General features: G+C 42.0%; 1 protein-coding gene across 4 annotated transcripts in view; it reads left to right on the top strand.

Annotated features, from left to right (window-relative positions):
• The window catches only part of LOC133345035 (sodium-driven chloride bicarbonate exchanger-like), a 75,842-nt gene that overhangs the window by 16,210 nt on the left and 43,700 nt on the right, over positions 1-15,932 (top strand). For all 4 annotated transcript variants that reach the window (XM_061555413.1, XM_061555415.1, XM_061555416.1 and 1 more), the window contains exons 2-5: positions 6,916-6,997; positions 9,880-10,026; positions 12,323-12,461; positions 12,694-12,854. In XM_061555413.1, coding sequence (XP_061411397.1) covers positions 6,916-6,997; positions 9,880-10,026; positions 12,323-12,461; positions 12,694-12,854 — 529 coding nt within the window. The remainder of the gene's footprint in view (positions 1-6,915; positions 6,998-9,879; positions 10,027-12,322; positions 12,462-12,693; positions 12,855-15,932) is intronic.

The raw sequence follows: 15,932 nt of genomic DNA, 5'->3' as shown, positions 1-15,932 counted from the left end.
GACGGACACAATAATCCCCTGTGGGCTGATGGAACCAGGTGGTTCCTACCAGTAACAGCTTTGTGTGCCTTTCTGATGACTCGCCTTCTGTTTGTGTTTTTGTTTACTTCCAGTGCACTGTCCATTACCATGTGGGTTATTTCATTATATAATCTTGTGCCGTTTAAACTAGTTTTAATTACCCTACCTCCTAAACTATGTGTTTGATGTTAATTGTCTTGTTCGTGCTTGCAATTAGCTTTGTCCTCTCTTTGATGTTTAATTGTAACTTACATCAGAGCATCGTGTGGGCCCTGCCTGTGTTAAATTCTCTGCAGAGACATTACTCACAATCATAGAGGGAGAGCTCGCAGTATTTGTGGTGGAGTGGAAATTTTGGTCTGTGAATATTTCGGGCAGTCCCCCAACCAAGACAAACGAAAGATTCGTCAAATATATACTGCAACAACAGGTCGGAAAAATAAGGAAATAGACCAATTCTGTGGAAAAAATCCAGCTTTTTAAATAGCTGCCAAGATTAGAGGATGGGCATATAATTATAGAAGAGAACATCTAATTAGAGTTTTCATGTGGCAGAGACAAAGGTATTAAACACCCTTTTGAAAAAGGATTCTGGGAAAATGGACATGCAGGCACCCAAATGGAGAAACACAATGCACTTGAACACAACCAAATGCAGATGAAATAATTAACATAATTAATAATTGTTTGATTCATCTCTGAAGTTTGGTATTCGCCCCAAATTTATTGTAATCCTTTCGGTAGGATGTGGCATTGCTTGCGCACTAAAGTCACGACTCGGCTCAAATAACGATGTGAATTCTCACACCTCCCTGATACTTTCCCGGGAAGAGGGGGGTGGTTGGCGGGAGGTATGAGAAATCGCAGGTCGCGTAGAGGGGAGCTGGTGGTCTGATTGTTAATTTTGGGGAGTTAGATTGAGAGCGAATGCGGATTAGCCATGACTGCATTGTCCGGCACATTATTCAGCGTGATTTAATGGCACTTAACAAGACCTCTTAAAGTAGTGCATTTCCTAATCTTTCATCTATTTCAAAACCAGCAAGCTGTACATGCCCTTAAGCTACCATGTGCGATAAGTGTCATCTGGCATTCTACCTGGCCCATATGAAAACGGTCGTTTAGTTCATGAGACAGAGGCACATGGAATACCTACGATAATCACCCAGAAATGTCTGTCCTTAACGCTCGTGACGTGACTCCACATCGGTCAGCCCCCTCATTAATATTCATGAGCAGGTTACGTCCTCCAAGTGGACACCCCCCCACCCCTCATTAATGATCATGAGCAGGTGACGTTATCCAAGTGGACACCCCCCCCCCCTATTATTGCCTACTATAATGAGCCAAGAATGTCTGTGTGCAACGCTCGTGACGCCACTCCATGTCGACCAGCCCCCCTCATTAATAATCATGAGCAGGTAACGTCCTCCAAATGGACACCCCCCTCCCATTCATAATAATTAGCAGGCTGACGTCACTCCACATGGGGGGGGGCGAGGCGCCTCCTCTCCCTTCCTCGGCGTCAACTCACAACCCTCACTACAAAGGCAGAACCCTCACGTCATGTGATCTCCGTAACGCTGTTGAGACATTAAAGTAAAAAGGACGTCATGATGAACAAGGGATTATAACCTTAAAATGAAATAGGTCTGTGTCACCGCGCCCTTACAAATTGCACACAAATTGATGCAATGAATATCACGTCGCGGTCTGCTTTTCGTTTTCAAGTTTCAGATTTACTGCACCCGTCCAAGGACGGGAAAAAGGCTAGTATCCAGATAATTACACAGGTGCTTTCAGCCGTTTGAAGTTGGGCTTTATCAGACGGACGTCATTCCCAACATCACAAGGACAATGTTTGAATAGAAGCTGAATTGCGCTTATTCGATGGCATTGTGTATATACTAAAAATTGCATGATGCCTGAAATATATATGAAAACTAAAATATAATAATATGTAAGGTCGGGAAGCCACGATCTGTCTGAAATAACACAGGGAAATGTTACAGAATTGTGAGAAAATCATCTCGACATCTTGTGCGTGCTTAGCAAGGGTATTTGATAAAGGAATGCTCTGAAGGGGTTACAGTGGTTAATGATGTACTTGATGATTTGTGGCATCATAAGCTCTGTGAAAGCGCAGAGAAGTCTACGCACGTGTACGTGTTGGCCACTGGATGTTATTGTTGGTCAGGTGTTCCCTGGTTACAAAAAAAAGTGATAGTACATGTTTTTTAAAGGCAATTTCTGGAATAAATATATCAAATAGCCATAATGTGTATTTAATTAGATGATATTTTAGTAGTCATTGTTGCTGGTATCTAAACGCATTTACTTTCATTACACTTGCAAAAACTAGTCCGGTGTTCATCCACTGTTGGATGAAGGTCTCCCAACACCATGGCAGTCATGGGCAGTTGATTGAAAATACTTCATTGTCAGTGCAGGTTGAAGGGACATTATACATTCTAGATTTGAAGTTTTCGTGACTGCAGAGATCCATACTTCTTCTTGGTTCTTTCGGTGAAATCACGTAGAAGGAAAATAATAAAATAATAGAAATTTATATCTTATTTTATTACGTGTTATTTTTATTATATTTTTATTATTTTCCTTCTACGTGACTTTACCGAAAGAACCAAGAAGATGAATCCCTGCAGTCACGAAAGCTTTAAATCGAAAGAGATCCATACTCTTTGGTTCTTTCGGTAAAGTCACGTAGCTTTAAAATTAAATAAATTATTTTTTCTTTTTTTCATTTTATACGTCACAAAATTACCAACGAGTATGGCATAATCCATGTACGTGCAATCTCGTTTAATTAACATGAGAAAAGTGTTACTTAGTTTTCTTTTATGTTATATTATGTATACATGGAAAACACAGAAGCAACATTCTCACAGAGTGCGCACACAAAAACAGACATATTAAAAGACAGCTAACAACTCATACATTTCTCGACTTGATGGGCCTTAAATGTGAACATAAATAAAACTCTAAAGATGCTGTTGGGTAGGCAATTACGCAAACCCTTGTCATCTTGCTGTTGGCGTTCCATCCGCCGGTTTAATATGTCCTACTCTCCCTGTAATGGCCAGGAGCTCGCCTTACTGCTTGAGTGCCCGTGGTATAATGGGAATTCACCTTGAATGAAGGTGCGGTGTGACGTACGCCACACCACCGTTGTACATTTGTGTTTAAAATTTTAATTGGCGCATTCATTTGCCACGTGGCTGGGAAACCAAAGATGCGTCAGTAATTGTGATGCAGTGCAACTTGCACGCCATTCGAGTCGGTGGCGCTACTTGTCGAGTGTGCTAGCGATGCAACTGCATCAAGGTTCTTGGGCCGGAGGGACCAAGACACCGGACTATAATGAGGGGTAAATTGGACATGGGGGCCCCATTCATCCCTTGCACAAGGGCCCAAACCGACTGCTATACCACTGTGTACATTTGACATGCTTCCGTGTTTTTTTCCAGGAGGTCCACGCACCAAATGGACGCCCACACACATATTCCATGCTTACAATATGCACAATGGAGGTGTAAACATTGTTCAATCTGAACAAAGCATTGTGGCTTGGTGGTCATTGTGTAAGCGCTTGTGAGTTGATGTGTATAAGTACAAAACTCTCTTTGTATGTGAATGTGATGACAGAGAAAGAGTAAAATTTCGATTTAAAGCTTTCGTGACTGCAGGGATTCATATTCTTGGTTCTTTCGGTAAAGTCACGTAGAAGGGAAATAATAAAATAATAAAAATAAAACATAATGTAATTAAATTCTCACGACGTTTCGGTCATAACACAAGCAGCCATCCTCAGGTGAAAAAAGAGAGCTGTCGGAAAGACAGCGTCCCAATGAACACTGCAAAGCTTGGCAGCGCATTTTTAAGCTGGGTGGGAGGAGCAGAGCGCCTTGACAAAGGAGTTTACATATCAACAGAGGAATTTCGCATATTAACGCTAAAGAACTGCAATTACCACTACTACCATACAATAAACCGATGTGAAAAAACTAAATATAAACTACATCAATTTAATCAATGTACTCAATATACTTTCCAATAAGCTGAGCTATTCACATTAAGTAACTGGGTATACATACACTACACTATATAATGAATACCATATAGTGAACCGATAAAAAAACTAAAATTTAAACTACATCAATATAATCAATATACTCAATATACTCTCCATATACATTGTTGGCTCCATGCCGCTGCTAGGATTGTCGTTTCCTCTACCTGTGACTTTATCTTGAACTGGAATGTAGTCTCTTGTGAATCGCACCACCTGCACAAATGCTACACTCGTGTCTCCCAATCCCTCGTGGTGTAACGACGCATCATCAATGGCAGAGCCAGTGGGGGGGGGGGGGGGTGGCACATGCCTCCCCAATGATCTTTGGGGTTTATTAGTAATAAATCGGCATTTTGCGACCCCCACTGCCACTGTGTAGCATATTATTACGTGCCAGGGACTCTGAGATGATAGGACAATAGTCTGAATCCATAATTGTCAATAAGTAACGGCAAAGCAGTTATAAGTGACTCACATAATTGTGCGCAGTTGCACATATCTTCAGCGAGCGCGATGCTGATCACACACGGTTCGAATTCGACCCTCGATCGATGGCTGCGCCATCGCCGCACACGCGTCGAATAAAAAGCAAGGGACAAGTCCTTACTTACTAACAACTCTTCTATCATTTTTCATTGCTGGAGGGGTTGCCCCCCCAACCTGGAAATCCTGGCTCCGTCATTGTCATTCCACCAAATAATATTGATTCTTAAGCCTATGTTGCAAGCGTTAAATTGTGCTTTTTTACTGTAATAGTTTAATTATGAAAACTGGTATCTCCATTGAATAATATAATTTCCCATTACTTTGCTGATCGAAACATGTTTTCATTTTGACATTGTTTAATGGCATTGTATTTCCTTCCATTTTTATTCTTGCTAAAAATAAAATATAAACATTTCAGATGCTACCATTCTTACAGCTCGACAATAACATGTTAATCATTTAAGCTGTGATGCCACTGAAAACAATTTCAATTTAAATGCGGCAGCTGCTGCCCGGCAATCAAGCACACTGAGCTGGGAGTCGCAGGGAAGCTCGTCTTACTGCCTACGTTTTTGCGGGTGTGCTGCGTAGCCTTCAAACATGTTTCAGGTCACACATGGCATAATGTCTGACATTTTGCACCACGTCCTGGGATCTTCTTCAGGAACTATTAGTCATCTGCGTGCTCCCAACACATCGCGAAACGTCGAACATCGTGCGGAAACACATCGGAGAGCCGTAGAAGCCCTCTTATTGAAAAATTATAATACTCCGATTGCTGTTCCTGCTGTTGTGGAGTGACTCATGCAGCCAGCTATGGCTACAGGGTTTTGGTGGTACATGTTGTTTATGTCATTTATTGTGAAAATTCCGTCACAGTTCCTATGATCACTGTTTCATTGCTTCCATGGCTTTATTTTGGTGATTTCGAAAAGTTTATTCGTTTAGCCATGTTTGTTTGTTGTAGTACGGAGTAAGACTGATGGCCTTAATCTGAGTTGTCTTGTGGTTGTTTGACTTGCATCCCACTGGGATTTTTGCACACAGCGTTGGTGTACGGTGTTTTTTCTACAATATTTTGCTGTCTTTTCTTGGATTTTCTGTTTGCACTTGGTCACATATTCACTTTAAGATGTTTTCTTGTTCATGTTTTAGTTTTTTGTTTGTTGCGGTTGCACCCGATTCAAGAGCCGAATGGCTCACAGGGCGATACCTAATAAATTAACTTGAACTATTTGCGACCACCACCAGCCGTCCCAGAGCCCCGTCACGACGTTGCCCGAAACCATTACACCGTGGCCCAGCTATTAAAGGCAGTGGCTTAGAAAGCACTTGAAGAATGGAATGATGACTATTGTCTCTCGTGTTAAAGCTTAGGGGCTTCTGGGGCCACGTGGAGTGGAGCTGTTCAAAGCAGATGGTCATGCAATGCACATCTCTGTGGTTTGTTAAATTTAGTTCTTAAAAGCTCCCCCCCATTTGTCTCCCTATACAGTTCTCAAGAAGAGTGCCTGTTTTTATTTTTATGACACGCTTTTATTTAACTCACTCCGTCTGTTGTATCCTCAAAAAATAAATATTGTAACTAAACTTTTACACACTTCCCAATGTGCTATCGACTGCAAACGTGGTATAGGTGTGTCATACTGATGACAACACGATATTCTATCATAAAAAATCCAAAACATATTTTTAAACTTTTTGCACGCTTTTATTTAACTTGCTGTATGTGTTGTCGTATCCAAAAATCTTGTAACTCAATTTCGACCGTATTCCCAATGTCGTATCGACTGCAAACGTGGTATAGGTATGTCATACTGATGACAATACTATATTCTATCATTGAAAATTAAAATAAATATTTTAAACAATCTTTTTTATGGCTCTAATTGTCGACGCTCAACTCAGGTTGCCTGTAAATCACCACGTGGTCCCTTACGTTACGGCAAGCCTCGGGGAGCCACGCCCAGGGGCGGGGGGTGTGGAAGGAGGGGGAGGGTCGATGGGGGCAGGGAGAGGGGCAGCTCGGATAGTACATTTCATTAAAGTCTGTTTAAAAAAGTGTTCTGACTGCTGATTTCTTGAGGGGGGGTTTAGCTTAATTGCCTCTTAAGATTGTGCACCTCTGCACAAATCCAACACTTGCTGATCGATTGAACTGATTGTGGAGTCCCCAGGCCTTTGTGAAATTGAGTGAATGAGTTCTGGAAGGCGAGCTAAAGTGATTTTTTTTTTTGTGGGCACGTGTTAAGCAAGCGAGAATTGTGTTAAGGACTGTTATGCATTGTGTCTTGATGTCGTGGTCCGTATTTGTGTAGAGGCACGATGAGGAGGCGGTGGTGGATCGCGGAAAGACCAGCACCATTCACACGACCAACTTTGAGAAGGAAGACCTGGATGGTGAGAGCCCACTGTGTGTGTGGCACGTTGGCAGTGGAAAAACAAATCGATCCACCCGGCCAACATAAAAACACCCACTCTCTATCTCGCTCGTTATGTTTAAACATGAGTACCCCTGGACTTTGGAAGAGATATAAGTGGCAGTACAGCAGGCAAGTTGCTTATCTGTGTGGTGTGTAAAATAATATCCTCTTTTTAATTGCATTACTCCACTGTATGCTCGTATGCACATTATTCCATAATGGGCTGGTGAAACGTTATGTGGGGCATTGCAAAGGCTTTTAAGACCCAATGTAGCTTTTCTAGAAACAAAAAGGACAGTATAATTATATTGATGTCAAATTCATCGTATAATAGGTTACATCTTTTATAACCTTTTATAGGGGCGCCACGGTGGCAAGACGTTAACTTCCTCCTTGCCTGGTATACAGGTCATGGGTTCAATCCTGACCCTGACGCCTACATATTTGGAGTTTATATTTTCTCCCCAAGATAGCTTTTCGAGTATTTGACTACTATAAAAATTCCCACATGATAAGCCACTTCATTGAGCTACCATTTGTGAACAAGTTGCTTCTGAAAAAGAACTATATTGCTCAGTGGGCCTTACCTGGTAAAATAAAACATTGTTTAGTTTAAATAACGTGATATAAAAAACATGCATATAGCATATGTGACAGTTGTGACATAGTGGCAGTCCTGATGAGTGTGGCTCATAATACAACTAAAAATAGAGAATTCTATCCATGCAGTAGTATGATAGAGAGTACATTGCGTTTCTACCATATCTCTAATCGAAGGGTCATTTCAAGGCACCTTGCCATGGAAATGAAGCAGTCTTCGACACATGTTATGCTGTGTTCCAACTATTGATTGTACATATGTATGCGGCTGACTTACACTATACAAGTGACTTCAGAAGTAGTTCTGTAATGTCATCTTTCAGAGCTGTGCTTTGGGAGACTTTACATTGCTAGCAGCAGAGTTCTGAATATGTTGCCAGTAATGATTTTAACATAATTGGGGTGGCGCGAAAAGGTAAAAAGATGAATTCGTTTTTGCCATTGCAATGTGTGTAGAACTTTTGGTGGGTGCAGGGTTTTTGTAAACCAATGACGTACAACATCTACCAATAAGACTTACGCAGTTCTGACATACACAATGAAGTACCCTGTTTGCCCGTTTTAACATCTCCATTTTTTTTCATGGCCACCTTGACGAGGTCGATCTTGTTACCTGCTGTTCGATGCTTGTGTCGTAAGCTTAAGAATATTTTAATTGAGCAATTGATATGGAGTTATAGTTGATTGCCCGGTATACAGTTTGCTACATTCAGAAAGTAAAAAATGCAGTTGAGGTATAAACTAAATGTGATATTTATAATATCTTCACAGTTATGTAAGACATTGGCTGTTAATGTTAACGTCATTAAGTACTTCCTAAAAATAAATCTGATTAATTGTCCTGACCAGTGCTGATATCCGAGCTTGATGAACGATGCCAGTGAGCTATTTATTCTATGGGGGTACTCCAGTACAGCCTCTTGAATGATACGGTATCTCCCAGCCCTTTCACAACTGGCACTTTAAGTACGTAGCCCTGTTGTTTATGTTCGACAGTTCGTACACGAAGTATATCCAATTCCTGCATGAGAGCATAAAAATAACGCAGCGCCTGCCATCCAGAGAGCATAGACCTTAAGCCAATATTAAACATTGCAAACGACTTGGCAGAAAGAAAACGCCTTTAAATGTTTTCATTCCCATGTCAAATTAATTTGTCATTTGAACAGTAATGGTTCCACCTTTGCTGGTCTGTTACTGCATAAGGCAACATTGTGAGCTTTGTTATTCGACAAAGCAAGTGTAGCGGTATATTTGGTTCCCCCAGAAGTCAGATGTATGTAATTCTAGTTAGTCTTGGAGGATGGTTGAGACACAAGCTTCACATTCATGAATGCTGTAGTTTAAATTGTAACATATGCAGCTGGACCACTTTTAACACTCAAAACCAGTATTAATTAAACCTAGTATTAATTGAAGCATTGAGAACAAGATGTGTCTTGCAGAGCAGACGTGATGACCTCTGCTATGCCATATGTGGTACTGTGCATGGTGTGCTGTGTGCGCTGCATGATGGGCATCATCCAGTACACATTGTGCTGTATGCTGTGTGATGTGTTGTGTGCAGTTTTCATTGTGTTGTGTGCTATGTGTGATATGTTGTGTGTGCAGTACACATAGCAAAAAAAAACCTCATACAATGTAACTGGTGTTTGCGAAATATCCCAATGCAGAAATATTGTCCTGAGACTCGGTGAGGATTTCCAGTGTGGCCAAGAATACAAATAATCATAAATAGGTGCCCCAACAGCCTATAAGGCTTCATGGTAAATCTTGGTCTATGTGTGCTCATGTATGCTTGTTATATGTGTGGGGAGCGGTAGTGTAGCGGTTAGCGTGCTGCGCTACAAACCTAGCGACCCGTATTCGATTCCCATTCACGGCCAACACCAGTAACGATTATCTGAACTGGTCTTGGGCCTCACCTAAGTCGACTCGGCCTCAAATGACTACCTGGTGAGGTGTGTAAACATCGCCACTAGGGAGACAAAGGCGGCTGGGTGTGGTGCTGGCCACCCACCCCTTGTGTGCCGTGCCGGCATTCATAGGTGTTCGCGAACAGCACTTGCCCCGCCAGTTTGTTAAGGCTACATGGGGGATCTTTGTCTTTGTTTTTTTCAGTACACATTGTGTTGTGTGCTAATCGTGATGAGTATCATGCACATTGTGTGCTTTGCGTGATGGGTTGAGCGCACATTGCGTTGTGGTGTGCTGTTTGATTCGCTCCGTGTGCCGCGTATGCTGTTTGTGTGCGAGCAGCTCACCGGACTGTGTATATCGGCCTGCACGTGCCCTCGGGCAGACGCAGTCACCGGCGTCACCGACATCGGGGCCACCGGCACCACCACCGGCGACGGGAACGCGAGCGGGAGGCGAGCCAGGATGACGCCGAGTCATCTGCTTATGGTGCAGGAACATCCTTATAACTCTTTGACGTGTGTCTCCCTGACTCGCATTCTTATAGCTCGTGTGTCTCTCTTATTCATGACAATTTTGGCTATGAATGGGCCCTCTACCACTTTGGCATGTTATCTCATCAATGCAGAACCCAAATGTCATTAAATGAGGTTCGCGCCAATTTTAAGGAACATGAAAGACCACTATTTGAAGTAAAGCTTCTGTTTGTATTGATGTGATATAAACAGAAATAACTTTGAAGATTTATGCACATTCAAATTATTTAACTACCTTTGAGCAGATGTTCAAATAATTTCAGGCTGTGCCTGTGTGTAATTGATATACATCACCGCAAATTGTCAAGCCTCAGTGGAAACAAAACTGCCACCGCATTTGGAGTGATGTATTTTTTATTTTTTTTCTGATTATTTATGTCTGTCTTGTGTATTGTACTCTATTGTGATGTTTACTATCTCCCAAGATTATTTTCGCTATTATATTTCATGAATAACATTTTATTCATCCAAGTTTCTGCTAATTGCCAATATAACATTTTCTATATCCTCCAGGATATTATTAGGTTTGGCTGGTTGGGATATACTCTATGTATGAATGTCATTTCTGTATTTGCCTTTATTATATAGAAGCTTAACAATAAACTTTTCATTTTATTTATACGGATAATCTCACTGCCTATGTAAAACCACCAAAAACAAAGATAGTTTGCAAAATTACATTGATCCACACTGAATGGTACTGCTCGTTTAAGGTACAGTAGGCCACGTGGTGGCATGGGGTTACAATATCACGCGACGGGTGTTTCACAGAGCTGCCAACTATACTAGGTTGTAAATATTATTTTGGCTCATGCCATGAGTTTTTGTTATCAAAACATTTCAAGGTCAAAATAGTTGCGTGCTACATAGGCGCCAATGGTCCGCTACCCATTTTCTATACGCCAAGGTATCCACGAACTGAGAACCTAAAAAAGTGTTAGCGGTGTCCGTTATGATGGAGAGTGTGAATTTTTTCGAGCCCTGTTGTGCAGCCGCTGGTCTAGGCCACTCGGCGGCTCCTTGTGTGGGGGCGACGCAAGCGCAGCTGTACTCCGTTCGGTGGAGCTGTCATCAGGAGAGACAGGAATGAGAGCCACAGGCAGTGAGATGAATGTAGTGAGGACCTTAAGGTGTTCTGCAGCAGAGAAAGGGCATTTGCTCACCTAAGGGTATCGTGTAATTGCATCGATGGTTTGTGAAATATAGCCGAAGATCAGTTATTGCATTTTGGTTGTGTGCAGAAAAAAAGTCCTTGTTGCAATCTGCAATGGGGAAAAAATGTGTAGATAAGTAAATGCTTTGGAGAGAGCTTAATAATAAGCTTTCATGTTTTATTTAAATTCATTTTATTTTCATATTATTGGCTTTGAGTAAATATAACATTGGGGTTTTTTTAATGGTATTTTCAGGACATATACAAGTATGAGCTAGCCTGATGTCATTTTTAAGTTCATGTGACAGAGTAATCTTTTCCACCTAGTTACTTCAATTAACAATAACATGAAAAGATGTCATTAAATTCAATTCAGTCTGTTTATTTTGATAATATTTTGATACTCAGGGACACTCCTAAAATTAAGCTATTGTTCATAGAACAGATAAGAACCCTTTTTATATTTTATAGCACATCAAATGTTTCCCCTAATAATTATCACATTATTTTATGGGAAGCTCAACAATTGCATGTTGCACATTCTTTAAGCTGTCAATCTGGTACCAATGATATCATATTTGTTAAAATATTCTGTATCGCCTTGTAAAATATTAAACTTGTACACAAACAAACAAACGGAGATATTCGTATGGTAAAAACGCATTTATTCATAACATACATGCAAGTATATCATCAAAGTTAAATGTATACCCACTGTTGCGTGGGATTTGTGTTCAAACAGAATAAATGTACCCCAGTGGGAGATGCTGGTAGAGACCCATGATGGCACAATCGGAAGATCGTTAGATAAAATCGCAGTTTGGGGTTTAACTCAGTCCATCATCCCTGCAGAGTTGACAAAATTAGTTGGAACTACTTTGTGGGATTTTAACAGTGATTGACCTCTGTTAATTTGTCTGGCTGCTAATATAGGAATGTGGAATTTCCACCACTATTGTGGTGGTCCCAATTGGAGACGAGCACTGTCCTAATGTTATTTTGCATAGGGAGTCTCCTTTAGCTTTGACTCGTTTTGAGCGTGAGCATCTGGACAGTGGGCTAACGAGAGCTGGTGCCTGTGTGCGGCGCCGTATAGATACGCCGTCGCAGCGTGTGCAGTTCATCCTGGGGACAGAGGATGATGACGAGGAGCATATCCCTCACGACCTTTTCACCGAGATGGACGAGATCTGCATGCGCGACGGAGACGAGAGCGAATGGAGGGAGACTGCCCGGTACCACTCTCACTGCGTGTCTTCCCTTATTGCCTAACATGACTAATGGGTCAGAGAAAACATTTTGTAAAAAATCAAACCAGGTGTTTACGGGTCCCTTGCTGATTTGTCTGCTTTATGGGCATGATTAGCACGGTTGGCTACGTACGGTGCGAAGGAAGTTCAATATGCATACATATATTGTTGCTGGCGGTGTGCTGCAATTTTGCTCCGCTCTACCCTCCTTTTGAAGGTGGTTGAAGTTTGAGGAAGACGTGGAGGATGGTGGGGAGCGCTGGAGCAAGCCCTACGTGGCCACCCTGTCGCTGCACAGCCTCTTCGAGTTGCGCAGCTGCATCATGAGCGGCACGGTCATGCTCGACATGAAGGCCAGCACACTGGATGAGATAGCAGGTTGGCTTTCCAAGTATCCACCCCTTTGGATTAATTTGAGTTCGAAAATCACAGTGGCTTTCTTTTCTATTATATTTATGAATTCATTCACTGTTACACACCAAGAATTTAACAAAAGCTATGTGATGGAATTTTATCTGTGGACTCGTCTTATTTTCTTTACATGATTTGCATTAAGTAGTGAGTTGGAAGTTTTCAAACTAAACTAAGGTTCGGTGTATTTTGGAGATTCGGGAAATGACGGACATTATACAAATTATATATTTAGTTTATGCTGATGAACGTAACGTCTAAAGGCCTGCAATGTAAATAGCCAGTGCCTTACTACTCATCTTTGTTGGTGATCCTGAGTCGGCACAAAGCTGCACTCAACTTCTCGACTTTGGAGAAATTATAGTTGAATTATTACTCCCTTACCAGGATTTGAATTTATGCTCTTTTGATTTTAAGGGGAGTGCTCTGCCACAACACCTGGTCGAATGTTTAGTTTTGATCCGCTCAGTGAAAATATTGTAACGCTACGTCTATTTTATTTACTGATGAGACTTGCCGCAAAACTGTTTTGTCTTTCAAGAGGAACATTGTCAATTACGGTATAAGGCAAGCTGGTGGCACCCTCCTTCCTTATAACATGAGGCAGATAATACTGGTAGGAACCTCCTGGTTACACCAGCCCACAGGGGATTATTGTGTCCGTCCGTCGTGCAGGGAGGGGCTGGGTGGGGAGGGAGGGGCTGGGTGGGGAGGGTGGGGAGGGGCTGGGTGGGGAGGGTGGGGCTGGGTGGGGAGGGGAGGGGCTGGGTGGGGAGCGTGGGGCTGGGTGGGGGGTGGGAGGGGTGGGGCTGGGTGGGGAGGGGCTGGTCACCCCGTGTTGCCCTTATAAAACTCAACGTTTAACCTACTCACACCGGCTTGTGCCCGCCCTCACAGTCGGCCATATTTGCGGAATACACCACGCCGCCGTTGACCCTGGCCATTGACCGAGCAACCCAACGTTCCTACCAGCTCCCTCCGCAGGAATTTGTTTAATTCCCATAGCAATGAGCAGAGTTTTGGAAGTGGGGGTGCTCCTGCCAGCACACACTATAGACACTCGTTTGTTAACCCGTATGATCTGGGTCTGTCCTGTCACCTGTCATTGAGCCTTTGCTTACATCATGTAAGTCTGGCACAAACGCTGGTGGCTTCACAATTTAGTGACACCTAAGAGTTATTTCAAGGTTGCTTGGGGTACAAAAACAACATTTTTTTATCACATCTTTAATAGTATAGGAAATGTATTAATGTACATTTATAATACTACTGTTAATAAATTAACATGGCATTTTGGTAAAATCAACATTGTTTATTGTCAGAAGAATTAATTTGTATTATGAGTTCCGGAGTTTTTTTGTGTGCATAATTTTCCCAGGCTTAAACTAATCCCATTTTAGCTTTTGATGTCACTTGCAGGGCAGCGGGTTACACTCAAAACTCCTCGCAGTATACCACCACTAATACCACAAATAACCAAACAATATTATTTTTACTCTTTGTTTTTTTTGATAAAGTCAATAAATGAAAACAACGTTTCGGGCGCAACACAAGCGTCCTTCTTCAGGTGTTGCGCCCGAAACATCGTGATTTAATTTAGTTGTTTTCATTTATTTTTCGATTTAAAGCTTTCGTGACTGCAGGGATTCATCTTCTTGGTTCTTTCGGTAAAGTCACGTAGAAGGGAAGCATTTCAGAATCAGAATATTTATTTACACTGGAGGAATCCAATGAGTTATAAATCTCTTTTTCACAGATGTCCCCATAAGCAACATCCTTAAGCTCTCACTCGTGTTAGTAAACCCTCAGACAATTGCCGGTCACTTCAGCTATCATAGAGAACACATCCGCCAAGGAGATGAAGCGATGAAATTCGTTTTTAATACAGGTGCTAGGTGGATTATTACACCTCAGGATTGTAAGGTGGTGGCTGGCGGCTTGAGGGGAGACCTTAATCCAGCAGTGGAGAGACCACGGCTGATGATTATGATGAGGTTGTCTAACTGGCATGACGCACTTCCCTTGCCTGCGGGGCACGGCATTGGTCGCATCCGGTCGTTAGGTGTGTTTACTTGACGCGTGGCTGGCGTGCTGTCTTCATCCTGTGCAGTACGCATTCATTGGCGGTGCGGTCGTGGGTTTACAAATGAAAGTGTGCGCACGGCAGGCTCTGATGCAGTTCTGACAGTGGTAATAACGTCACGACCTCGGCATGATGAGATGCAGTTGCATGTCAGGGAGGCAGACGATTGCCTAAAACCTAAATAAATATTCCGAAAGACTTCCGTTGCCTCATCTTCTGTGCGGTTTAGTAATTATAATAAGTGCACAAGTAAATAAACATGTATTTCATTTATGCTGATTGATAAACCTTTCCAGGGAAACTAATAACATTACTGTAGTACTGTACGTGTTCACCCAGACTCTTTGCACTTTCTCTGGGGGGGTGGTCCTGCTTAAAATATTTGTCAAATTTATTTTTGAGCATTCTTTTCTGTTTGGGAAGAAATCGGAGTACCAAGAGAAAACCCACACATGCAAGTAGATGACATTCAAAGGTCACACAGACAGTTCAATAGCCAGTGTGCTATACTCCCTGTTTGCAGCAGTCTTGCTGCCCTGACATTGGGGAAAACCCATGCAGATGGTTTTGATGTGATCTTCACAACAGATACATGACTGCTCTGAAGAGGGAGCATTGTGTTAAATGTTATCCCGTTTGCGTATTATGAGAAGAAAATTTGTAAACAATGTATATTACCTCCTATAACCCGGATCAGACAGATGGACATTGACAAAGAAAATGGGAGAAAAATGGAAAAGTGAGCAAAAGAAGGATGTTAACACTCATTAATTGGCCTATACCACGTTAATATATAGGGGACGTGCAGAGCTTGGCGCCAGCTTGTGTCGCATGTTGAAATTATTATAAGAGATTCATTTTTTAATTGACATTGTGGGATGGGAATCGCAGCACACGTATCCAGAGAAGATATGCACGGTACAGGCATTATATTGACTGTTAAGAAGAATTAGTGGGCTTGG

The sequence above is a fragment of the Lethenteron reissneri genome, chromosome 21 (assembly GCF_015708825.2).
Source record: "Lethenteron reissneri isolate LAM-NWPU_2019-01 chromosome 21, ASM1570882v1, whole genome shotgun sequence".
Taxonomy (NCBI): domain Eukaryota; kingdom Metazoa; phylum Chordata; class Hyperoartia; order Petromyzontiformes; family Petromyzontidae; genus Lethenteron; species Lethenteron reissneri.
This window is presented reverse-complemented; position numbering and strand designations above follow the sequence as displayed.